The 27,689-nt window shown below is 41.5% G+C and overlaps 1 protein-coding gene across 5 annotated transcripts in view; it reads right to left on the bottom strand.

Annotated features, from left to right (window-relative positions):
- Positions 1–3,629: 3,629 nt before the first annotated feature.
- CSNK2A2 (casein kinase 2 alpha 2) overlaps positions 3,630–27,689 on the bottom strand; it is a 38,368-nt gene continuing 14,308 nt past the window's right edge. For 2 of the 5 annotated variants that reach the window (XM_082862903.1, XM_082862906.1), the window contains exons 5-11: positions 20,040–20,099; positions 14,964–15,047; positions 14,042–14,152; positions 13,084–13,185; positions 12,111–12,211; positions 11,136–11,284; positions 8,488–9,713 (exon numbers count right to left, since the gene is read on the bottom strand). In XM_082862903.1, the coding sequence (XP_082719029.1) occupies positions 9,637–9,713; positions 11,136–11,284; positions 12,111–12,211; positions 13,084–13,185; positions 14,042–14,152; positions 14,964–15,047; positions 20,040–20,099 (684 nt within the window). In that variant the 3' untranslated portion in view covers positions 8,488–9,636. Of the gene's footprint in view, positions 3,979–5,202; positions 5,358–8,487; positions 9,714–11,135; positions 11,285–12,110; positions 12,212–13,083; positions 13,186–14,041; positions 14,153–14,963; positions 15,048–20,039; positions 20,100–27,689 lie in introns of those variants that run through there. The other 3 variants (XM_082862904.1, XM_082862905.1, XM_082862907.1) reach the window with 3 other exon arrangements.

Here is a 27,689-nt window from a genome sequence, read left to right as displayed (position 1 = left end):
CTCAGTGGTTATATCCAAAGACATCGTTAAAAGAGCCAGTGGCGGGCAGATGAAGCTCCTACTAATCTGAGAGTGAAGTTCAAAGGGGACTGTGTTGGGACCCTGCATGTTATTGTTATTTTTTAAAATTTATTTTTAAACTTAAATACAGGAAAATGTACTCTTTTTGGTATAGTTTTTTTTTTATAAATTTATTTATTTATTATTTATTTTTGGCTGTGTTGGGTCTTCGTTGATGCACTCCGGCTTTCTATAGTTGCAGCGAGCAGGGGCTACTCTTTGCTGCGGTGTGAGGGCTTCTCATTGCGGTGGCTTCTCTTGTTGCAGAGCACGGGCTCTAGGCGCTTGGGCTTCAGTAGTTGTGGCACACGGGCTCAGTAGTTGTGGCACTCAGGCTCAGTAGTTGTGGCTCGCGGGCTCTAGAGTGCAGCATCAGTAGTTGTGGCGCACGGGCTTAGTTGCTCTGCAGCATGTGGGATCTTCCCAGACCAGGGCTCGAACCCGTGTTCCCTACATTGGCAGGCAGATTCTTAACCACTGCGCCACTAGGGAAGTCCCTTTGGTATAGTTTTGAGAAAGGTACCAAGTCATATAACCATTGCCACATTTAGGATACAGAACAGCTCCATCACCCCCAAATTCCCTTATGCTATCCCTTTGTAGTCAAACCCCCCACCCCCCAACCTTAACCCTTGACAACTACGGGTCTGTTCTCCATCCCCACAGCTTTGCCTTTTCCTGAATGTCATATAAATAGAATCATCCAGCCTTTTGAGACTGGCTTCTTCACTTAGCACAATGCACTTGAGATGCACGTTATTTTAAAAGTCTGTAGAATATTCTGCAAAGAGTTGCTCATCCATTCCAACACCCAGACCATTCAGGCCAGGGATATTTTAAAACATTTACCAGCCCTCTGCATGGTTACTTTTGAAGGCATCCCCATAGCATTTCAAACATTAAAAGGCAGCCATTTTTCATATTTAAGATAACTTTTTTTCCCTGTAATTTTTTTGGAATTCTCAGTTCACAGGATCGGAGAGACATTTACTTACATTTATTAAATTTTTATTTTGCAACTTTCTTATGTTAGAGCCAACACTCTTTTTTCAAGTCTCAAATATTCTGTAGGTCCCTGGAAAGCTCATAGACCTTGGACACCATGCCCCAAGTGCCTGTCAGAGCCCCACAAGAATTCCATAGCTAAAGGCATCATGGTGCCAACCTACACCAGTGAGGAAAGCAATGGAAGACTACTTTCTCTGAATTTCAACAATGCCCTTGCTAAAAAAAGGAAAAAAGAAAAAAAGCATATGGCACAGTAATTCTTTTTTTGAAAAGATTTTATCTCACAAACATACAGACTGTGTAAGAATGTATGTGCAAATTTGTTCATTGCAACAATACTGGTAAGCATCTATCCATAAGGGATTGCTTCAACTGTGGTACATTACACAATGGAATGCTATACAGCCATGAAAAGGGGTGTGAGGTAGATCTATACATGATAACAGTAAAATTTTCCCAACTAAGTGAAAGCACAAGTTGCAGAAAAAGAATGTAAAATCTGACTACCTGTCAAATAAAAATCATTATAATTTTAAAATGTTAGTAAATGCATAGAAAATAGTCGAAAAATACATGCCAAATTTAACTGTGGTTTCCTCCAAGGCAGGGAAGAGTTTTTGGATGTGTGGGTATGTGGTTAGGGTGAGGCTGTCATTATTTACTTTTATGTAACATTTGAATTTTTTGCCATGAACATATATATTACTTTGGTAATCAAGAAAAGTCAATAAATATTACTTTAGACAATCCCAATACAAGCAGGACTACTGAAAGATGTGAACTGATGTTCTGAATTTCCAAGCACGTTGTGGATGAGCTTCAGACTGTTCTTGGTCTAGTGGGTTCCTTGTCTCCTTCTCTCAAGGCCAAAACAACCTAAGCAAAAGCTCTTCCTTCACCTTTTACCTACAACTGAGCACTCTCCTACCCAACAATTATCATCCACAAAACCCAAGTTTATCTTGGTTGAGAGGTTTTTGGAAAATAAGACTTTCCCACTGGTTGAGAAAGGAAATTGGATAAAGCTAGCGTTTCAGTTCTGCATGGCACCTAAAGAACTCCCAAGCCAATTGACCGTGTATGTGCTCTGAAGAGACCCTCCCTGTCGGGGAAGGCCCTCGAACGCCAGTGGGTCAACATGGTGATAACATGCTATGTAGATTAACACACACATATGAAGTACCACGTTACTAAGAGTTTCAGGGACATGCTCATTAAAACAAGGTATTGAGATGCTGTCTCAGACACGTGGGAGACCAAAAGAAGTTTACAGAGCCTTGGGTCAAAAAGGGCCTCATAGAGAGACCGCTTGAGAATACGAGGCCGGTGATGGAGCTGGAAGGGACCAAGTCCATATGTTCGGTGTCCTGTCACCTGGTTGGGGGCCTGCGGGCCCTCACTCGCTGGTGTCTGGGGGCAGGCACAGTCTTGAGCTCCCACACCTGAGGAATGGCTTGGATACAACAGGAGCTAGTCCAAGGGACACTGACGCCATGGTGGCCCTGAGGGACCTCTTTGCTTTCCCCCTATAATTGCTTCAAAAACTGTGAGTGTCCACACCTGGGTTCCCATAGTCACCTGTTCAGGACAAGCAGCAGAGAAGACAGGAGAAGGGATGTTGGGCAGACCAGTGGCTTTTGTGGAGAACTAGCGGGTGCCCCGTCTAGCTGCCCAGGTGTCGGGTCTGCCCGCCGCTTCTGCTTTACAGGCGGTGGGAGGACGCAGGCCTCAGCCAGACACAAGGCTGGGCAGCCACCAGGTTGTTGCTTTCACCTCCCCGTGGCACAGCTGTCCTGGGAGAGGACTGAGGGTGCCAGGGAATCTCATTTGTAAAACAGGTTTCGTTTTCTCACTTAACAGACACACCTGGTGCTTCTATTCCACCTTCTTTCACCTGTGAGTGGGCTGCTTCTCCTCCCATTCACGGGAGCTTCGGGATAATCTGAACCCCAGACCCAACCCCTTCCCCTGCCTCGGGGCAGCAAACTCAACCAGCCTCCAAGGTAAGATGCTTTTTCGGAAGGGGGCGTGGCGGGGTGGTGAGCAGTATTGGGAGGTGGAATGGAACACGGTGATGCGCAAAGGGAAAGCAAAGAATGGGCTAGGCAGCTTCCTGAGTTCACTAGAGGTGACATTTACCTACCACGTAAATGTCTGGTTGACTCACCTGCTTTGGAAGGAGGGGTCCAGGGAGACGGACGCGTTCAAGGCGAGGCCGAGGCCTGGCTTTCCTGGCTCGCCAAGTCTGCTGGAATCACCTGCGGTCCCCCACTGCCAGGACTGGTTCACATACCTCTTCAACTTCTCATCTCTGTCAAGAGCGTGCTGGAAATGGCCCTCCTCACCTCTGGGACTGGCCCTCTTCCCTCTGGCTAGAACCTGGCTCAAATGCCCTTCTCTCTCTCTGTCCTCTGTGGCCACAGGTCTCGTTTAATGGCCCCTTCCGCACTGAAAACTCTCCATACATTTCTTTTAAAACCTTTTATTCAATAATATATACTTTTAAAATTATAATATGTAACCGCCCATCATGCCATATACGCCCCGTGCCCCCACTGGAGTCTGTGGTCAGGTAGTTAACATGGTCTGCTGGAAAAAACAGGTGGCCACGGGGACGAGCCAGGGGCGCGGGGGAGCAACAGTAACCACCATTTCGCATACCCTTCACATTTCCCATGCTTTCTGGGTCAGGAGGAAGTCAACAGGAAGCCAAAGGCGTGTGAACCTTTTACATTCAGAAGTGAGGTTTGATATACGGTGGTGGGCTGCCCTTCGGTTGGTCTAGTTCGTGCTCGCCAAACCTGCCACCGTTTTGTGTCTGCTCACGGAACGTGATCTCTCTACACACGTTAAGACGTTTGATTTGGTTCTTGTTCTGCTTATGGAAAAGTGGGAGGAACCGCAACAGACCTGGGGAGAGAGATGGGAGGAGGGGAAAGATGGCATTAATCATTCTGACCCGGAGTGAGGACAGGCCTCCACTGGCGTGTGGCTCCCTTCTCTTGGGGAGCACTGGGAATGGTATACAAGCCTGACTTTCCCACGGCACTTCGGGGAAAACCAGGTAAGAACTGACCGGTTTCAGGTTTCAAATAGCACCCTTTTTCTTCCTCTTCTGATCACCACTCACAGAGGCAGTCTTGGTCCCAGCCTTACTGTGACCGAGTCCCTCCCCTTTTCTCGGGTCCAGGACGCTAATCTAGAAGCACCAAAGCCTCTTGTCTATTCTGTGTAAGCCAAGCTACAGGTCCAGCAGCCCAGCTCCAGATACCCATCAGACCTGAACCAACTTACTTAAGTCTTGGGACCAAGAATCAGATGACTGTATTTACAGAGGGAAAGGGCCCAGTTCACTAATAAAGAGCAAAAATGGAGCTCAAATATTTTTAACTCCCCCCTGGAAGGAGCTGTCTGGCATGGCCTGAAAACCTCGTTCCTCCTTCCATGTCCAGCACAGCGGAGTGGGTTGTGAGATTCCAGCAGAACTCTAGAAGCAGCAGCTCAGAACGGTGCCACAGCAGGGTACCGAGAAAAAGGACAATGTATCTGGGAAGCTGTCACACAGAAACATTTCATGACCCAAACTTTCTTTGGGTACGGGAAGGGTTCTACCGCTTAGTATTTGAGAAAGGCTGCATGGTACGTAAGGTTAGAAATGACTCTTCAGCAGATGATTTTCAAGCATCCCACTCCACAGAGGGATCAGTGAGAAGCAAGCGCACTGATGAAAGACTCCACCACCTGCCAAACAATGGCGTGTGCCCACTTGTGTTGCAAGAAATGGGGCTGGGGAGAGGTTTTCATAAGTGCAGAACACGCTCCCACAAGGTAAAGTTGTGCAATGAAATGGTCAATCCCAAGCAGGATTGGCAGGTTCTGAGTGATACAATTCAGAAGCAAGTACCAAGAAACAATCCCCACACCACCCTAGTCCCACCACTTCTGCTAAAGTCAAGTCTTCACACCAAGGTGATTAACTGCAACCACCCGCCCACACAACTTCACAGTTCACGGTTTATTCCTCCTCTCCCCCAAGAGACAGGAAATACAAGTTTAAGGTCCTCATAGCAGTGGCTTGTCTCCCACTTGGGAAGGCTGGTGATTCTCAACATGCTGGTGATTCTCAACATTTTTATTTATGAAAACAGGATTTAACACGGCATTTTTCTTTCCTCTAAAGGGCAGCAGCACATAAATCATACATCAGTCATCCAGTGATACAAAGAGGTGGTCAATTGTGTCTGAAGTAGTCATTAGTAAAGGATCACAACCCAGGCAGTGTTGCTTTTCTGCAAACAGAAGAAAATAGTCGGCTCCATGTTTCTTGAAGACTTATCCAAGCTTTCCACTGGGTGTCAAGATTTCTGTCCCAACCTCTTAGTCACCATTTACAGCAAGAAAAGCCAGCAAGTGAAAAACTGTTAATTTATTGATTCAATGAATTTTTTTAAAAAAAAAACAATCCCCAATACATGCAGTTCAGGATTAAGTATCACATTTGTAGCACATTGTTGATTCTCTACACAAAAGTATGCATCACCTGTATAATCCCATAACATCACTTCCCCCTGCCTCTACAATACCTGGTTGGGGTCATTTTCACTGACACATCCACATAGCTCCAAAGCATATGTTATTACTGGTTTTCTTAAGCCAGATGTTTCCTCGCCACCTCCCCTCCCCTCATCCCCACCCTGGGGTTAGTTTTAATGGCAAGATGTCACTCAGTCTTAGATTTATTAAGCTCACTGACAAACTCTGGCTTCTTGTGTGCTCATATGGACCCTGCTTCTGCTTTCGCGTTTGTGTCTCAATGGCCTTGACTCTGATCAGTTACTATCCACTCCTGTTAATCTGTAGGAGGGAAGATTGCTTTTTCCCGTGAGTGCTCATGCAGTAACACAGGTTCCTAAACGAATCATTAATCTGAACTGGCATTAAAGGAGACTGTCAACGGGGCTCTCTCAGGTCCATTTCAATGCATATGTAAAAATGCTTCCAATTGTTTGTGTCCCCAAATAATTTTGCTTCCATCCTCATCAAAGCAGCACCTGGGAGAAGCTAAGTCATTTCCCTGAGTAGACGCAGACTGAGATCCACGGCCATGGGCTGGCTCTCTCTGGGACTCAGCATCTGCCTCGAGAGCACCACCTTGCAGTCCCACTGGAACCAATCCTGGGGGCATTCCAGAACTCAGGGCACGTTCCAGAACTTGAACTTTGTGCTCCCTTGCTTTCTTCCCTCAAGAAGTCATGTTCCCCCACCTCAAGATCTACCTTTCAACTGTTTTTACTGATTCCCTTTCTTCTTTTAACAGCCCCCTCTCCTGTCCTCTCTCCCTGCCCCCAAGGATTATAAGCTCTTCCGTCTCCTCTAATCAATCAGTTGGAAAGCACCTTCCTTCTTTGCAAGGGAATACATATGCTTTGAGCCTCGTGAGTACCAATGTGCTGGAGAATGCCTGTGAGGAGACCCAGCAGAGTGACTGATGTTCACGTGCCTCACAGAACTGGCTCTGGCACTCCTCTAAGTGGTAAGATGACCCGGGAATGCTTGGTCTGCGTTATACACTCATTGGCTTCTCCCACCTGGTCACTTACCATGGGGCTAGGATAGGACAGGGGCAGGCCAGATGATAGGATCACGGGGAGAGTGAACTGCAAGCAAACCTGATGAAAATATTTGCACTTCATCAGTTCTGCTCTCGCCATGGGATTTCTCAGCTGAAGCAAAACCTTGCAGTTATGCTCACCTGTGGCCAATAACCTCTGATACACCAATCTGTATTTGGCACAGGAACCTTCCATTCTCACCATACTGGGTCTATGTTCTTGAACACAGGCAGTACCTGAGATGACAGTGTAACACTACCCTGTTCCCCACATTTTTTTGCTTTTCTTTAGGAAATAATAGGTCCTTATCATAGGCACTTTTAACCTGTTACAAGGTAATGAAGCAAACAAAATGTCTAATGAAAATTACTGAGATGAATTTAAGAAATAATATGCTAACCGAAAAGGATATTGGGTGGGTAAATCTACCACAGCTTTGTCTAAATATAAGATTAGACTCACTCACACACACGCACGCTCTCATCCCTCTTTTGGAACTCTCCAAGACTGCCTCCTAACCCAGGTAAATACTCTAAAATCTCAGGGGAGCTAGGTCCATCTGGACACAAAATGGTTTTGGAGATAGGTAAAAGAGGAAAGGTCTGGACGAGACTCAGTTCAGTTTGGGAAAGAACCACCCACAGTCAGTCAGCCAGAAGTTGGGTGTCAAGAACAGACTCAGAAAGGAGCATTTTAAACTCAGTTATTCTATATGTCTAAGGCATGAAGAGAGGTAAAAAGTATAGGTGGTGGAAAAGTAAACTGTACGCATAAAATGGAAGAATTACTCCTTTGCCAAGCTGCAGTCACAGAACCCAAGGACAGGCAGGTGAGCTGTTTTTGCACCTACTACATCATGACCAGAGGAGAGACAGAAGTCAGTCACCTGACTCTTCTCCAGCTGGTTTACTGCCTCTGGGGAGACCCAAGAGAAAGAAACGGGGTTACTACTTCACCAAGACCCTCCAGTAGGCTTCCTCTGCCTGGTCCAGACCGGCAATTAAAAAAAAAAAAAAAAAAAAGGGTGGGGGGAGGGAATGGGTGACAAAGGAGGAAATGGGTGGGGCAGGAAAGACACACAGTGGCACATCTCCCTGATAAATAATAACCAACAGTTCGGTGTTGCCTAGAAGGGCACATTAGAAGGCTTTTGATAATCCCAAACACTGAGTTTTGCTGCCTGACATATCAATATAGGTTCACTCAAGAGCTCCTGTCTTGTTTTTGATTTTCAGGTAGAGCAAATGTATACATTAATATACAGAATGTGCAATGAAGGCAGGTAGCATTGGTATGAGAACCTTAACTGAATGCATTTCCTGGCTTTGGGATCTTGTTTTATTTGAAGTTCCCACTGACCAAACAACAAAAATAGAATCTACATTTAGAGATAGGACCCGCTACCAATACCAATACGATTTTATTGGGATATGGAATGTAAACAGATGTTTTCAAACACCCTAACCTTATAAAAATGTACGGCATTATTAAATAGTAATAAAGGAGTCCTGAAGTGTGATGTGGTGGTAGACACCTTGAGCTCCAGCCTAGTGTGAGAGGTCCCCACAGCTGTAGCACGGCCCTGCAGCTGGGGTCAGGGGACTGCTTGCAAACCATGTTGATGACAAGTCCCCAGAGTGATATCAGCTCTACTTTTTTAAATTTTCTTAAACAAAATATAGCTTCCTTTGCCAACGTGAAGGCTAGCACAACGGATCCCAAGCTTTGGTACTTGCCCCAGCAGCTCCACTCCTCTCCCCAAGCCCCTTGTATGCTACTCTCTCCGGTCGCTCGGAGAGCGACTCCAGTCCCTGCACGTGAGAAAGACTTCTCTCCGCCAACACATTCATGTATTACCTATCAGAGCTTAAAAACGCAGATTACCCTGATTACAGAGGGAAACTGTTTCTCATGGGGATAAAAAGGGGTAAAGCATGGGAGGGGAGTACTTGTTTTTATCTCACCCAATCCGTCTTTCCTGAATAAATTCTAATAAGGATGCTTTTCTTTCTCCCTCCCTGACCTCCCTGAAGACTGACTTTCCAGCTTTAGTTATGGTTGTGAACAAAAAGTCTTTTGTTTCAGAGATGTGCGTTAAAATAGGTGCACACACAGGGATGTGCTGGGAAATGAAGTTTTCCTTAAGAGGCTGGAAAAAAAAGCTACATGAAAAAAATAGCAACAAGATTTTATGGTTAGGCAGATCAACGAAGGTTACACTGAGCTCCAAGTTATGCACTTCGCATCCAACTCTTGATGAGACAGATGGACCTGTCCATGGCATCAGAAGATTTAAAGTGATGCCTCCTGACATCAAAGGGGACTCCTGTGAGAGTGACTGCAGTTTGCTCCCAAATGAATCACTTAGAAGAAAACTGCAGGGATGAGGTACATTTCCCAGAGAGCTCATGTCATTAAAAAAAAAAAATACATAAAACATGAATTTGTAAAAGAGCTTAGAAAAAAAATACTGTCACTGTTTTAGTATCTCCTTTTCGTGAATGAGGCTGGTGTGTCACTATAGACTGCTGACATTTTGCTAAAACTTGAGCCTGAATCTCACCAAAGGAAACCCAGACCACAGTGGAATAGATAGGAAGTCAGATATTCAGAGCTTGTTGACTTGAACAGGTTAATTCAACAGTGGTCTCCTGTTAAATAAAGGTAAATGTACAACAACTCCGAGTCTCTCATCTCCCATGCATTCCAAAGGGAAAGTCCCCTCAGATACCCAACTATGTGCATCGTCAGGCTGCCAAACAGCAGTTCCCTGTAGACTAGTGCTGGGGAGTTTCTTTCTTTTTGACAGACTTTTAGGTCTTTACTCTTCTTTGCGTTTAGAAGGAATGGCTAGAATTTCTTTTTATCACACTGTAGTTTTCCTTCAAGGTTTGTGTTTGGTTGGTTGGTTTTATTGGCAAGCATCAATGCCGCATTACCCGTCGCTTTCCAGTCTTCATCGGGCCGCCGTGAGACCACTGGAAAGTACAGCATTATCTGCACAAGGCTGGGACTGCTCCTTCACCACGGGGTCTGCAAAGAAACAGGAGGACAGTCAGCAGAGGCAGGGCTGGCCAGTGCCAGGGGAGAACACCATAACAGACCCAACCTTCTTCCACAGTGACATAGACACAGGCTACCAGGAAGTCAGGGTCAGGAGGGCAACCAAAATTACAGACACTGAGGAATGATCAGGGGGAAATGCTCTCACAATCAACTTGTATACCTCTTCAGAGTACAAATTCAACTGCTAAGACTCAGGAAAAAGAGAGGCACAGAAACACCCATTTCCCACTGTTCAAAATTTCTACTGATTTTCTTATGTGTTGTTTTTCCTTGAATACTAACATCATATCCAACTCCCATTTCTTCAAAGTATATGCAATAGATAGTAAACACTTCGGAGGAAAGGGTGAATAAAAAGAGCTACTAGAAGAACTATCGATTTTAAGCAACAGTGTAAAAATTTCTTTATAGAAGTATAATATGTATTCAGAAAAGTAAACAGATCATGATTTGCATAATATAAACATCAGTGTTCTTAATTCAGTCAAACTCAGAGTGTAAAAATAGCTTTCTGTGACAGAAAGACAACCATTTACACTTGTCTGAGGTCTGGAAGAATGAAGGGTAACACCTTTTAAATCTGCTGTCTACTAATGCTTATGGGTTACCAGGCTCAAGACCACAGAGCAATGTATTCTTCAGGCAAGATTTAGTTAATCTCCAGAGAGGAAAAAAAGGAGAAGGAAAGAGCATATTGGTCAAGCAAGAGGTAGGCTGAAAGTTCTCATCTCACTTCAGACAGAAAATTGAGACAGATCACTAAACCTCCCTCACTCTCAGTCTCCTCTGTGACTGGACTAAATGACGTCACACTGCCTTTAATGAGAGGAAAGTCTGGGACATACTTTATCAGTGGGGAGAACCATACACATGCAGACCGATAAGCAAGTGCATAAACTGAATATACACACATACTTTAAAGTGAGACCTAGGAAGTCTGTAATTCAGACAGGATTTTAGCGAGGTCCTGCCATACCTGCTTTCCTTTCCTCAAATTCCTTGTATTTATTTATCTTATTTCCTTCTTTAAAAATATGCTATGGTCACCTTACTACTTTCAACAAATCACTTTTTTTTTGAGGGGGAAAAAATCTTTGATTAGGTTTCCACACAAATGTATATATTTGAAAACAAAACTTTAGATACTTGTCATCTATCAACTCAGGGTCATAGGCAATGGTCATACAGATCAGACTCAAGGGAACTACAGCGAACAAGCAAACACCTTTGGGCAACTAGAAACAGATCTGCAGAGCTGTTTCAAGAGTCGAACTAATGCGGCCAAATCCCAAGCATGATTCATCCAAATACCCAGAATTCTCTTGTCTGGCCTCAAAGATAAAGAGTAGAAGAATTTCCCTTTGACAGATCAGGTCCCTGGAAACTCACAGAAGTATGGGTGCTCCATGGCCTCTTTGGCAGTCAGTCTCTGTTGATGGTCATATCGCAGAAGTTTGTCCAGAAGATCTAGGGCCTCAGGGCTGACGAGGTGTCTGTTCTCACTATGGATAAAATTTTCCCAGCGTTTCCGTGAATGTCTGAGAAGAAAAGGAAAGCATTGGTATTCTGAGATTAAATTCAACAAGAATTCTTACATATTAGGGTTAAAGCCAACAAAGTCTTAGAACACTGTGTCGATTACAAGCTCATTAAATCTCATTCTTAATGTTACCTGTCCCCCCCCCCATAGTTATGATCACAGCATCCTCAAACAAAACAGTGCTCTGTGACTGATACACAGAATTAATTATAATGTCTGCATCTGATTTAAACTTTGTAGAACCTTTCTAGATAGTTTTTTATGCCCCAGACTTTTAGTCAATTCTGGGTGAGGCACGGAGGCAGCTGAGTAATCTTTATTGTTCAGCAGATATATTTAAAGAGCTAGCTTCAGAAACATGGAGGTTCCATAAAATTACTGTCTGAAAATTGTCAACACAACATCTACGTTTCAACACTATTGTACTGTATCTGAAAATATGCTTTAAAATTTGCTCCCTTACAGAAAATCCATTACACAGAAGAAGAAACTACAAATCTCTTACTGAAAGAAGAATCACAGCTTTCTAAGATTTTCCATTAAAATAAGCCATATGCTATTCCAGAAAGTTTTCTGTAGCATGATTTTGTCTTCCATTTTCTATTGATAAACAGGCTATCTCTTAGAGAAGTAAAATGATTAGAAGACACATGTAAACAATGCCCAAATTTCTCAAGTTAAAAAATATATGTGGGGAAAAAAAAGAATATTTCAATTCTGATATAATTAGAAAGGAGAAAGAGCTTTAGAAAGTGATTTCAGCTAACCTTTTCACTTCTGAATTGGGTAAATTAAGACCCTCTTTCTTTCTCTCTCTTACTTACTGTCCCAGGATATCGTTGAAGTGTGGATCTAGGTCTATGTGATACTTCTTCAGATACCCATACAGCTCATCTGTACCCAGAACCTTGGCAATGCGAACAAGCTGAAACACAAAACAAACTGACCAAATTACTGAGCACAGCCCGTGGGGATGCTGGACCAAAGAATTAGGAGACTTCCACATCACTAAATTTCCAGGGAACAGATACAGATCTGAGCCCGGGGCGGACAGGCAGCAGACTCACAGATATGAAGTTCACATGAATGCAAATTTCCAAAATGCCTTTAAAATGATAACACAACTTATGACAATAATATTCTAGAGGCTGATGATTATGGGAACATAAAACCTAATGATTAGAATCTTTTTTTTTAAAATAAATTTATTTATTTATTTATTTATTATTTATTTTTGGCTGCGTTGGGTCTTTGTCGCTGTGCTCGGGCTTTCTCTAGTTGCGGCGAGCGGGGGCTACTCTTCATTGCAGTGCGTGAGCTTCTCATTGTGGTGGCTTCTCTTGTTGCGGAGCACGGGCTCTAGGCACGTGGGCTTCAGTAGTTGTGGCTCTCGGGCTCTAGAGCACAGGCTCAGTAGTTGTGGCGCATGGGCTTAGTTGCTCCACAGCATGTGGGATCTTCCCGGACCAGGGCTAAAACCCATGTCCCCTGTATTGGCAGGCGAATTCTTAACCACTGCACCACCAGTGAAGTCCCTAATGACTAGAATCTTGTTTTATTAGACAAGGAGGTACCTGACTTCCTCATAGACACAATTTGGAAGTTGGGCAGAACACAGCACACTGTCTCTATCTTTGGGGACCACAGACAAGATTTTGTGAAACTCTTTACCCTGAAGAAAAGCTTATATGCAGATACTGGATGATATTTAGTGGCTCAACAACAGCATCCCTATCGAGATGCTATTTTCTTGGCATCTGCCCCCAAATGGATAGGAGCCAGATGATGTTTGCTTACCTGGTCATAGTTATCCTGTCCATGAAAGAAGGGCTCCTTTCGAAAGATCATGCTCGCTAACATACAGCCCAAACTCCACATATCCAGGCTATAATCATACATCTGAGGAAATAAAGACAACCAGTCAGTCAAGGGTGTTACAAATGTCATTTTTCTGATCTGAGTTTCTAGGTTTCTAGTCTTTAGTTGACCTCTTCAGATATTTTAAAATTCAAAGCCAAAAAAAAAAAAGTAGTCGAGAAAACTCCATAATTATCATTTTGGGGTAGAATAAAGACTGGATTTTATTTTATTTTATTTTATTTTATTTTATTTTATTTTATTTATTTATTGGCTGCATTGGGTCTTCGTTGCTGTGTGTGGACTTTCTCTAGCTGCAGCGAGTGGGGGCTACTCTTCATTTTCATACGTGGGCCTCTCACTGTGGTGGCTTCTCTTGTTGCGGAGCATAGGCTCTAGGTGCGCGGGCTTCAGTAGTTGTGGCACGTGGGCTCAGTAGTTGTGGCTCATGAGCTCTAGAGCACAGGCTCAGTGGTTGTGGCACACGGGCTTAGTTGCTTCGCAGCATGTGGGATCTTCGTGGACCAGGGATGGAACCCTTGTCTCCTGCATTGGCAGGTGGATTCTTAACCACTGTGCCACCAGGGAAGTCCCAAGTCTAACTTCTTGAGCCAGGTGACAGATTCCTGGGAATGGTACCCAAAAGGTGGCAAACCTTTTCCCCAAAAGTAGTGAGGTCGTGGATGGAATGTAGGCCCAGTTCTGTAGCTGTTTTTTCCTAAACTGTCTCCCCGGGAACCAAGATCATCTACAATGATCCTGGATACATACCTTTTGTATCCAAGACTGGCTTTTAAATGTATCCAAATTGACTAAATAAAAACCAGGAAAAAGAAAAAGCCAAGAAAAGCCCTAGCAAAGGTAAAAAGAACCCAGAGGTGCTTCACTAACATTTTACCTGATAGTCCACAAGGAGCTCTGGTCCCTTGAAGTACCTGGAGGCTACGCGGACATTGTACTCCTGGGCGGGATGATAAAATTCCGCTAGACCCCAGTCTATCAGTCGCAGCTATAAATACGACAGAAATAAAACATGTGAAAGGAGTGTCTCCAGATGCCTGTGTCTTACAACAAGGCCACATCTAATTAGATAACAATTATTTGGCCACATAAAAAATGTTAGCAAGTGCACTGGTTAAAAAGATACACTTTTCAGCAACTGCTAAGAGGTCATTTCTAGAGCAGAGCACTTGGAATCTTATTTGCTTTTTCTTTTTTAAAATTTAAATTATCCTGGCTTATCATTCTCTCTAGATCAATAAAGCTTAAGCTTGTCTTCTGCCTCCATACCAGCTGCATGTGTTAACATACGCCCTCATTACTGACAGCTTTCATTATAAGCTCTAGTCATTAACAGAAAAGGTTGGGGACATGTGCCCCACTCCAGGATTGAAGCATTGCTCTAGCTTTTCATTAATCTAACACTAGCTGCTTCATTTACTCACCAGTCAGGGACAATCAGAACTGAGAATAGAAAATAGGAGGGAGCCAAGTATACTTTTTAAGGCCAGGCAGGTTGGTCTGAGGGTCATTAAGAAAGGAAGTAAAAATCACCAGCTGTAGTTTCTGTCTTGAGGCCCTCCAGAAAATCATGACCAAAGTAAACAAGTGACTACAGTCAGGGTCAGCTGTCTACTCTTCTTGTGTACTATGCTTATGTGAAGTAGAAACCAACACTGGAGACTAGAGAAACAACAATATCACACGTCTGCCAAAGAAAACAGCATGGGTCTTCAGAAACTACCTAGGTACTGGCCAGAGTTTTGATTGGCTCTAAGCCTTCCAATGAAAGGCTTTTCACTGCCTGGCTGTAATGGTACCTTTTTCTGTTGGTGATCTATCATGACATTGTGAGGTTTCACATCCCTGTGCATGATTCCCTTGCTGTGGCAGTAATCCAGAGCCTATTAGATAAGAGAGCACAGAGAAAAGTAAGCAAACCCTCTACCACCCCCCAATGCAAGCATATTCTTTTTATTTTTTTTGATTCTGAAAGCTTTTATTGAGCATTGTCAAATTTGTAAGCTTCATAGGTATGGACATCATATTTATAAATGCCCTTCTGTAAGTGCTACCATAGATGTGAAATTCTTGCCTTTAATATCATCTTTGAAAATGTTAAATTGAGAATTCTGTTAACATTTTAAGAATTGGCATATTGTATTACTGCAAGAGATCTGATTTTCAGCATCTGCAAGCATATTTTTATTTGTTTGTGACAGCTTGATCTGAATACAGCCTCTCAAGGGGCAGCCTTACTGTCTGTAACAAGAGAAAAAACATGCTTCAGAAGGCACCCCTTGCTCTCTGAGCACACTATGCTGGCAGCTGGTAGAAAGGGGGCTGTGGAGAGGACACCAAGGGCTATGATGAAGGTTTCTTAAAAAGAGGGAATGATATACTTCTTTAGGTGCTCCTCTCCTACTTGTAGCTCGTAGCAATAAATCAGCCACCTCGATTTAGAAATCATACATTAATCTGTTGGTCTAATTTGATGAGTTTAAAACCAGATCTAGGAACCAAACTGGAGTCACTTCTCTTATGAGTTCAACGACATGAAAAGAGTACATGTGGACATGAAGAATGACATCCAAATATATCTGCAATATGACTTGTCTTTTAGATAAGTGTCCCATGTGGGTTTTCTAGATTAACATATATTCTAATATTAGTATTTTCCTTAAAAATAATCCCTGAGCCAGTTGGTCTTTAAGAATTGTTATGACTCTACAAGTCAGTGATTTTTTAGTAAATTCCTCAAGCTGTGCCACCATTACCACAATTCATTTTTAGAAGTTTTTCATCATCCCAAGAATTTCCCTTAAGCCTGCCTGCAGTCAACCCCCAATCCCATCTACCTCCTACCTTCTTCCTTCCTTCCCCTCTCCTCCCAACCACTGCTCTACTACCACCTGTTGCTACAGATTTGCCTCTTCTGGACAGTCATCAAATGAAATAATACAACACACAGTACTTTATCTTCTTTTGCGCAGCATACTGTTTCTAAGATTCATCCATGTTGCTTTTTTCATTGCTGAGTAGTATTCCATTGTATAAGTATACTAGTTGATAGACATTTGGTTTGTTTTAACTTTTTGGCTATTGTGACTAATGCTACTTATGAACATTCGTGTACAAGTCTTTAAGAGGACACACATTTTCATTTCTCTTGGGTAGATTCCTACGAGTGAAGTGCTAGGTTGTATGTACGTTTACATTAAACTTTTAAAGAATCTGCCTAATTGTTTTCCAAAGTGGCTGCACCATTTTACATTCCCATCAGCACCATATGAGAGGGTTCCAGTTTCTCTACATTCTTGCTAACACTTGTTATTATCTTTCTGATTACAGCTGTTCTAGTGGGTTTGATGAGGAATATCATTGTGGTTTTGATTTGTATTTCCCTCATGAGTGATCAAGTTGCATATCTCTTCATATACTTTTGGGCTATCTCATATCTTCTTTGGACAAATGTTGATTCAGATCTTTCACCCATTTCTTATTTGGGTTAAGTTTGTTTTTTGTTTTAAACAATATAAAACTTTGCTCCTAAATCTCCCTTTTCTAACACAGTAACTATTTTCATAAATTTCAATGTTGGGCCCTTTGGCTTGTCTTAAAAAGCACTTGAAGCCTACATGAGGCCCATAATATACTCTTTGAATAATGATAGCAACCCATAATCGTATGGTACCTACTATGTGCTTGACACTGAGAGCTCTTGCAAGGTGGAGTTTTCCATGGGACAAGATTAGGGTTTCTCAACGTCAGCACTGTTGACATCTGGGACCAGATAATTCTTTGTTGTGGGGAGTGGTCCTGTGTATTATAGGATGTTTAGCAGAATCCCCAGCCTCCACCCATGAGATGCCAGTAGTGTCCCTCCAACTGTGACAACCAAAAATGGTTCCAGACATTGCCAAATGTCCCCTGAGGGACAAAGTTAACCTGGTGGAAAATCACTGGACTAGACTAGCAAGGGCACTGTACCAGGCATCGTTAAGTGGGAGGGAATATATAATCCAGAGAATGATCCATAGAACCAACAATCCAAGAATAAGCAGATTTTGCTTTCCCCAGACACAAAAGAGTATACAGTGTACAATGCTTTTCATATGAAGGTCAAGAACAGGGAAAACAAAGAGATATGGGAACATATGTATATGTATAACTGATTCACTTTGTTATAAAGCAGAAACTAACACACCATTGTAAAGCAATTATACCCCAATAAAGATGTTAAAAAAAAAAAGAACAGGGAAAACTAAACTATGGTGGTAGAGGTGAGAATATAATCTATGCAAGGAGAGAAACAGTCTATTTTTGCACTATATGGTAGCCACCAGCCACATGAGGCCATTGAATGCTTGAAATGTGACTAGTGTGACTAAAGAACTGAATTTTTTATTTTACTTAATTCAAATAGCTACCTCCGGACAGCAGCTACTGTACTGGACAGCATAGTTCTGTGTCAATGTGGGTGAAGGTTTCACACTTAAGTAAAATCAAAAAACTATACCCTTAGGATTTATTCATTTCATCTATGTAGGATCTACTTCAATTTAATTTTTCTCTTTGTCTTATTTTATACCAACAGTTGCAGCAAGATTCCACAGTGGCTCTGTGGCAGTGCTGTAGAGAACCATGGCTCCTGAGGACACACCTCCCTAAATCTGAATCAGGAGCTCAGACCTGGTGGGAAGCCTCAGCGAGTCACTGAGCAATCACTCTGCAGCCCTCAGCCTAGTTCCTTCTGCATTTTCTACATTCCACCTACATTTCCTCTCTCCCATCCCCGTTTTTTTTTTTTTTTCTTTTCTATGAGAAAATTTAGCAAGTGTTGATTCTGTTATTTTGCCTGGTCTTTGTCCAAAGGAATAAACTAATTAGGACCACAGTACCTGAGGTGTGACAAATACCTGATGAAAGCAGAGGCTGAGCAAATACAGTAAGGGAATAAATTCTTTTGCCACTAGTCAGATTCCCTGTGGAGTTATTAACTGCTTTTAAATTCCTTGGGGGAATTATTTCAATTTAAAAATCTGATCGTTTCTGACCATTAAGCATGAAAGAGGTTTTTCAAGTTTCATCTGGGGCTCTGCCTCATTAGCACAAAGTATGACCCACCGCATAGCTGCTACCCCCAGAAGGCAGAGAGGACATCAGACACTGCCATCGGAACGACCAGCCTGTATCACTGCTATGCTGTTACCTGATCTGAGGACAACTGCACTAGGTCATATATCTTACCTTTGGTGTGCTAGTTAACCACAAAATCTTAATACCTTACTTAAAAAAAATAACCAACTGTGAGATTTGGATTGCTGCTCTCACGGAGTGAATGCCTGGGATTTTCTGAGAAGCCCTAGGAAACAGACTAGCCTGACAGTTCACAGCACTGCAAACCTCTGCCCACCAAGGCCTTCCATTCTAGCCCGGAGGGGATATGAAGAAAGGTAGCAAGGTGTGATAAACCAAGCTCAACTTTCTTCATCTTTCTGATCTTAATGACAAAGACTCATTCGCCATAGGAGTGAATCCACCACCTTGGCTCGAATGATTAGTTTGTGTAAGTGCTTGTAAGAAAACACATTCACTTCACATAAAGCTAGTCCTTCAAATTCCCATTCCTTAAAGCCTAAGCCTTGATTTAACTTGTATTTTCTTCGAGCAGCTGTTCATAATCCCATCAAAACTCCATCCTGACAATTTTCTTCAATAATACCAATACCTTAGACACCTCTATATTCTTATAGAGGTTCTTAAATTGAGACCCATCCATTCCACCCTATAACTTTATGTAATGATGTATATTTTTACATGCATTGGTGGCGCGGGGGGCGGGGCGGGGTTCATAGCTTTCATTAGATTCTTAGTGATCCATGACCCTAAAAAAACACTGTATTCCATTTTACAAACCTTTTTAGAATTCTTTACTTAAGCATTTACCTAACCAAATTAAAAAAGATCATTCCTCTGTCAATCAATAACACTTGAAAATTTCAGTCTCCTAGAAGGTCCACCCGTCACCTCTTCTTGCATGTTAAGGTTAACAAGCCGGGGCTAAATGGGTGGGTTATCTCATACAAGAAGGGGACTATGAGAAATGGCAAGAAAAGGATGTAAAATGCCGTAAAATGCCCACCATCCCTGTATGCATGTCCTTCCACGATGTGACTTCAATGCTCTACCCATGAAAAGTGGAGTTTACTTCTCCACACTTTGATTCTAGGTTTGGCCACATGACTTGCTTTGGCCAACAGGGCATTAGCAAACGTGACACAAGCAGAGGCTTGAAAAGTGCTTACATATATTGCGGTTTGCCCTCTCTTGCTCTTAGGACCTGATGAGACCACCATGGGAAGCAGCCCAGACCATCCTTCTGGAGAATGAGACCTCAGCTATTCCAGCTGCCATCCCAGATACGTGAATGAGGCCATCCTGGACCATCTTGCCCTAGTCAAGTTGACCCAGACCAAAAGACTCACTCAACCTACTCACTGAATTATGGGAAATAATAAATCATTTTTAAAAAGTCACTAAGTTTGGGGTGATTTGTTATGTAATGAAAACTAGTAGTAGTAAGTATTAATTAAGCAGCAAAAACAAAACAAAATGAAAAACAGTAAACAAAAAACCAAGGACCAACAAGAGTTATGTTCTAACCTCTGGTATAATGTCCCCTGTACCACTAACTTAAACCATTTTTCTCAGTTCCACTGAAGTTTCTATGTAAAGAGTCCACAATGGAGGCCTCATTGTAAGTTAACCCCCCATCCCAAACCAAAAAACACCACTAAATTCTCTGGGTATCAAGAAATATTCTTGAGGTCTCTGTGTCCTCTTGAAAACTTCAATGAATAATCCTGAAAAATTTCACAGTTTATGTCACTTACTTTAAGTAGTTCATACATATAAAACCGGATATCAAAGTCTGTCAGGATCTGGTAGAGTTGCTGAAACAGATTTCAGAAAACATTAAGTTAATTTAGTCTTATTGCATCTTGTTATCCAAAGTTGGTCATTATTCTCTGTAAACTTAGTGCTTAAGTCACTGAAGAATCCCACCACTTTTTACTATGTGATCTGGAACAAATGAGGGCAAAGACTAAAGACAAGGGTCTAACACTTTGGTTTTCAGAAGAAAAAACGAAAGGAATTCCAAGGGGAGAAGAAAAAAAACCATTTACACCAACTTGGATCTTTTAAAAACCTGTGTAATGCTCCATGATATCAACACCCACAATTACATTTTTATGAAGTCCAAGTTGTCCAATTGTCCTCATATTCTTACTGAACTTCAAACAAACTATCCCCACTGCAGCACCACAGTTTACTTTAGAGAACCAGGTTCCGAGCAGATAGCAGAATCTGAAAAACTTCATCAGCCCACATGGTAAAATGATGGCAAGATAGTCTGTTCATGAAACCCAAGGAAAATGAACTGCTATAGCATTTGGAGATGGCAAGAGACTTTAAAAAAAATCTATAACCTCCACTCCCTCAAAACCACTTCCAGGCTGGAAAAAAGAACACTTCATAGGCAAAAACTGATGGGAGCTAAAGACGTAAAATGTTTAGGGGGGAAAAAAAGGAGTGGTGGAGTGAGATGTTTAAAAAAAAGGAAGGAAGGAAGGAAAAAAGGGATGGATGGATGGATGGATGGATACCAGTTCTGAAAATGATTCCAGGCCTAAATGACATACCAGTGTAAGTTTTTGTAATTGGTAATCCAAAGACCCACTCACTGGGAGTTTTGTCTGTTTGTTTAATTTCAATTTCTAAGAGACGGAGTAGAATTTACGCATCCAGGTTCATTTAAATCATCACAAACCCCATCAGAAACTATATTATTATTTTAGACAATCAATTCCAAGTAAATCTCTTTCCCCATCAGTCCAAGCAGCACCTTCCGTAAAATTAATCAGTACACCTTTATTAAACCTATTTTGTTTCTCTCTTTACTGGAAGACTCAAGCCATGTAGGGAATCTCTCCAAGGAGCACAGAGCAGCGTATACAATGCGTTTGTGTAAAAAAGGAGGGGAAACTAAAACTACACATGCATATTTGTATCTGCAAGAACGACTTTGCACTGTGTACCACTTTATATTTTAGATCCATGTAAACATACTACCTGTTCAAAAAAATTTTTTTATGAAAAACAACAGATTTACCAAGAATCGAATCCAACATTTTCGAACACCAGGACTTAGCCTCTTTCTCAAATTTCCCCTTTTAAGTAAGAGTAATTCTCCCTCCAGCTTAGTAAGAGTGTCTGATTTCACTCATGGCACTGTAGAAAATGAACACATACTTTCCAGTATACTGGTGGTGGCTTGGAGCTGCTCCACTACTGAAGGCTGACCCTGCTTGGGACTGAATTGCATTTAGGCCCAACGGCATGAACGTGCCACCACTTCTGCTCCCGAGAGACTCAACTGCATAACAGCTAAACACCCAAGTGTTTTGTTCTCCCCCAGCTCTGCATAGCGAGAAAGGCTTCTCAGCAGCACACTGACAGTCTGTATGTACAGACACAGGCCGAAGATAACATCTCTTCGGGTGCCAAATCAGCTCTTCCTCTGAGAGTTAAGGAGATCACTCCCAGAGACTGTGCCAAGTTGAACCTCAAGTCAATAAACAGACAATGAAAGTGAAAAGGGCATTTTCTAATAACCCTCAGAGGGCTAGAATATTCTATTTCCAGAAAACAAACATGGGCTATTTTATTATTTGGACCTTTATCCACGGAAGGCTTTCCTCTCATACCATGCGGTATCTATCCCAAGCATCCATGCGAGTATTAAGGGATAAAAACAAATGTCCTTGGGCTGCCAACACAGTATTTCTAGCTACTCTAACCAATATCAATTTTATGTAACACAAAAAACACTAGCTGACTATAGGGTTTAGGCCTAATACATTACAAAGTCTTGAGTGACAGGCTGATATTCACTTTCGGTTTTCAGGAGCTCTGGGAAGGAGACCAAACTACACCTGTAACATTTTACCACCCGGGCCTGAAATTTAGGACTCACCAGAGTCCAGGGAGTACCTTCCTCCAACTTTTGTAGCTGTTTCTCCACTGCAGCCCCCAGGAGTTCCCCACTCTGACCAAAGAAACCTGTCTTTGCCACCTCTGTTCTTCCCTCCCCCATATCTAGAATGCCTGCCCCTCCCCCTTAAGCTGGTAAAGTCATAACCATCCCATCCGGGTGCCACAGAGCCCACAGTGGTCTCTTCCTTCTCTGAACCCCCCGGCTATTCACTGTTCTCTGGGGCGCTCACAGGACACCTACAGCAGCAGCGTGCCTGGAGTTAATGTTCTGCACTCGGGTACTGGCGGTGACCCGAAGTTCTCAGGATACTTTCTCACTCTGCTGTGAACAACAAGAGGCTTCTTCACCTTGCCCACACGCCAAGAGCCCCATGCCACCGCCCCTGCGTATCGAGGCATATGCATGCTGGGGAGGAACGGATGCCACAGCTGCTGGCAGTCACTAATTTGGTGATTAAAGATCTCTGAACTTTCCCTCCCTCAGGCATGTCAAGGGTCCACCTTACAACTCTGTCTGTGGACAGCAACTCTGTCTGTGGACAGCAACTCTGTCCTTGCACAGCAGAATAACATGTTTTATTGCCACCACGTGTGGCAATTCTGTGCTTGTACACAGAAGGCAGTCAGTCAGTGTCTTTGACGATGCTCACTAGTCAATGGGACAAAATTAAAACTGTCTTCAAGAAACAGAAGTACTAAGATTCCATGACAAATTAGGAAGGGAAATTTCACAAGCAGCACACTTCTCCTCCATTTTTCTTAGCTACGTGGAGAACATCCTTAACCAACCAACTGCAAAATGTTGTCAGGAAGTTAGTTTTATTTACATTTTCATAAAGTAATTGACTTACCAAAAACAAAACAAGCCTATACTTCCCGGAAGATTACAAAGGTGCTGAGAAAGAAACTATTCACCAATCCTAGTTTGGTTCCAAAGCCTCAAACACACTGGCATTTCCCTAGAAGTCAGTTATACTCCAGGACTATTCCAAGGGCCCAAGGAAGAAATCTCCTGGGACTTTTAATTAACCTCAGAAGGTCTGAGAAGAAGAATGGGAAAAATGCAATTTGACCAAGAGAATCAGTGCCTTCTTGGTCTAAAATCAACATCCAGAAAGGAATGGCCACCAGTGGGCCTCACTCACGCTGTCTACACACAGTTCTTCAGGCTCCAGTCGTGGTGCAGCTAGATTCCAAGGCCCCATCCCTAACGACTGTCATTCAGGAGGACTTCTCACTTCAAGAAGGTTCCCAGCCAGATGTGGGAATCACCAGCACAGCAAACTCTCACGCTGCACACACAGCTTGCATATTCCCTGCCATACACAGCTCGGTCTACGTCCAGAAACCAGTGGTCCCCACGTAAAAGGAGAAGAAAAAGTGGGGGGAGTGCGAAATAAAGTAAAAGTGAAAGGTGCTGAATGCAGGAGGCACCCATTTTAGCACTGTTCGCACATAACCCCAAGATCCAGAATGAAACCAAGGGCAACATTTTTAGAAACTTATGGAAGCAGAAAAAATCATTAATCAAGAACATCAAAGTTACTACAAATCACCCGAAAATGTCTTACAAAGAAATGACAAAATAATGTCAGTGATCTATAATAAAAGTAAATTTTGTTCCCCCAATTAAGGAAACTTTATTTAGTCTGTGAATGCACCATCTCCACATCAGACCCTAACAGCATTAACAAGGCCTCAAGATAATCAGGTAGTCAAGGCCTAATTCTATGTGAAAGATATAAAATTTTCTACAGATTAATATGGGTCCACCATCTTCTCAAGATGGAGCCCATTTGGGATGTCTTAAACATTTTTTAAATGCCCAAATTATATACATTTTACTTAAAATATATACTTATTTTTATTGATACTTTTCCAAAGGCATAGAAAACAGAGAGGCATGTCTCAACAAAAACTCTTTCTACCTTAAAACAGTACCTTAGCTTCCTTGAGACAATTCTGAGTTTGGAAGTTTTCTGTAACTATTCATTCCAACTTTTAGAAACTGGCTTTTCCTATTCATTTGCTTTCAAATTTTGTCTTTTGTTCTAAGTATCACCATGTATCTTTTATTATGACTTTGACATATATGAAGCATAACTGATGATTTTAAGGAGAAACTGACCAAACCAGTACCACTACCACAAAATAAAATATCAAGGGAAAAAATTATCAAGGCCATAGAAGATCTGAACAAGATTTAAATTAACAAGCTTGATATAAAAAAATGACTGTGCACCAAAGCCACAAAGCAACCATCAACAAATTCCAAATAATCAACATTATACAGATCATGTTTTCTGGACACAGTGCAATCAAATTAGGAACCAACTAAAAGAATCAATAAAAAAAAAAAAACAAAAAAATACCAAGTGGATCCTGAATGGACATTCCCAGGACAATAATTACTGGGAAACTTTTGAATATAAACTCTATACTATATATTAGATGGCATCATAATATAAATATTAAATTTCTTAAGTGTACTAACAGTATTGTGGTTATACAGGAAAATGTCACCTAGTTCCAGTGATGGCATATTTAAAAGTGAAGTATCATGATGACTACAACTTACTTTAAGATGACTTCAACAAAAAGAAAGACAAAGAGGGGAGGGTGAGGAAGAGGTGAGAAATAACTACAAATGTGGCAAAATAATAACAGCTAGTAAATCTAGGTAATGTAAGGGTATTAACTGTGCTACTCTTTCCAATTTTCAGTAGATTTAAAATTTTTCAAAGTAAAAGATTTGGGGAGAAAAACCCAAATCCACAAGTTTGGAATCTATACTTGTAATTTGAAAACTACACAGAAGTGAGTTACATAACCATGGAATGTGGCTACAATGGTGCTTGGGGTTGTACAGACTTAAAGCACACTTACTACTAATTAAGAAATAAACAAATCAAATGAGCTGACTTCAACTCAAGAAGTTAACAGGAAAAAACAGTGAAAACCCAAGAAAGAAAATAATTAAGGAAAAAAGAAGAAAAGCTGGAACAAAATAATTAAGACAGGAGCAGAAACAGAATGAAATAGAAAACCTAACATAAACTCTCTGAGCACAAAACCAAAAGGCAATTCTTTGAAAGCATTAATTAAGAGATCTCTAGCAACACTGATTTAAGAAAAAAAAAGAGAGAAAAGAGAGTAAAGGTACAAATAATATTACAAATGTAAAGGAAAGCATAATTACAGTCATATTAAGTTTTTAAGTCCTAAGAGAATTCTATTAACAGCTTTATAATTTAAAGTAGACAACTTTAGAAATTTAAAGTAGACAACTTTAGAAATAATTATTTAAAGTAGACAACTTTAGAAATAATTATCCAAATAGACTCAGGAAGAGATAGAAAACCAGGATAAAACTTTAACCAACAGTATGTTTTAAAAAGGAAAGTGTAGTTCAAAGTCTCCCTTCCCCACCTCAGAAGATATCTACTACCTAGGTCATCCCTATTTTATATAAACTTTCAGAGAATAGAAAGGAAAAGCTATCTAACTTATGTTATGAAGTTAGTAGAACCTTGATACCAAAATCAGAAAGACTCTACAATAAAAAGAAATTATAGATCAAAATTTATTATCAATTGTATCAATAAAAAATATAGAAAAGAATAGACTGTGTCACTGTTGATTCACCCCTGATATTTAAACCAAGGACAAACCTTCTCTGGATGATACCTTAAAACCAGTTATTAATACACTTAACAGTAAAATTTTAAAAATACATAAAAACATCTTTTCCTAATAAGATGGACACAGGACAAAATAGCCTGAAGGACACTGGACACTAAATAACTGATTTCCCCACTTATGGCCTGTCATACTATCTGGAAAAAAAAGTAATTTTCCTGTTATGATTTGCTCTTCCAAAACACACGTCTACTACCTGATATTTAAGATATTTTAAGTTAACTAAAATGGCATCGTTTGAACATTCAAAGGGGACCTACAGTTTAATAACATGGCAGAACCAACCCATCCTACCTCTGTTTCTTCCGAAAGCTCCTCTAAAATAACTGTAAGATGGACTTCCCTGTTGGTCCAGTGGTTAAGAATCTGCCTTCCAATGCAGGGGAGGCAGGTTTGATCTCTGGTTGGGGAACCAAGATCCCTCATGCCAAGAGCAACTAAGCCCACGTGCCGCAACTACTGAGCCCGTGCGCCACAACTAGAGAGAAGCCCAGGCGCTGCAACGAAAGATCCCGCACGCCACAACTAAGACCTGACGCAGCCAAATAAATAAATATTAAAAAAACAAAAACAAAAACCGTAAGAGGAACGGGGGGATTTACTCACAATGCTAAGAGAATGGAAGAGACAACACACTTTGAAGCTATAAAACAGATGTCCAGTTGACTTAGCAGACCAAAAAAGCTGAGAATTCTCCCAACATTCTGCCAGCGGAGGGGGCCCAGTAGCAAACACTTCACAATGAAAAACTACAGAAAGGCTCAGGAATTGGTGAGCCCAGGTATCACTGAAAAAGGGCAAAGAGACTGAGCTGAAGACAGGAAAATGAGTTTAAAAACATGACACTGAAAAGGGGGAATTAAGTGAAAGTCTACATGGCACTCCCTACAGCTCTCCTCAACTTGAGGCAACTAGGGATGCCGGCAGCCAGGCTTGCACTCTTGAGACGGGAGCTGACAATCAGTAATCAGTAATTTCATTACTCTACAGAGGGAGCAGACATTCAAAAACTGTGACATTTCAGACAACTGTAGCAGAGACAAAACCCAAAAACACCCCCCAAAAAGGAATTTGGAAGGAAAACAGAAAAAGACATGAAGAAGAAAACATAATGGGAAAAAAACCCCACATATTCTCAGTGAGAAAATAGAAGATATTACATAAAACATAAAAGAACAGGATACTATTTTTAAAATTCAGAGAAGAAAATAGAACGCCAATATATGAAGTCTAACATTCGAATGAGTTCTAGAAAGTGAGAACAAGGAAGAAAGGGAAAAAAATAAAAGAACATTAAAAATATTTTTTCAAAATGGAAGGACATGGGTTTCTATACTGAAAAAGCCCAGTAAGTCCCCAGAACAAAGGATGAAAGCAACCTGTATGAAAGCACATCACTGTGAAATTTCAGAGACTGAGAATAAAGAGAAAATACTAAAAGCTTTCAGAAGAAAGAAAACAAAAAACCCAGATTACATATAAGATGAAACCAGAATGGCTTCAGTGGTAATAGTGGTAACAATCTCTTCAAAATTCTGAGGAAATTATTAATTACAACCTAGAATTCTATATCATGGCAAATGTATTAATTGGGAGGATAAAATAATGCAAGCCTCAAAAAACATCAATTTCCCATGACCCTTTTAAAGGAAGCTCCTAGAGAATATATGCCACCAAAACATCCTCTTTGTAAGAAGTAAGATTTCTCTAGGAACTAAAAACTGATCCTCTGTACGTTACTAAATCAACAGAACAGCTGTCAATTTAAAAAACACAAAAATACTGAA

This window comes from Leucopleurus acutus (genome assembly GCF_964270905.1).
Source record: "Leucopleurus acutus genome assembly, chromosome: 20".
Lineage (NCBI taxonomy): Eukaryota > Metazoa > Chordata > Mammalia > Artiodactyla > Delphinidae > Leucopleurus > Leucopleurus acutus.
The sequence above is the reverse complement of the archived record's forward strand: the minus strand, read 5'-3'. Positions and strand labels throughout refer to the sequence as shown.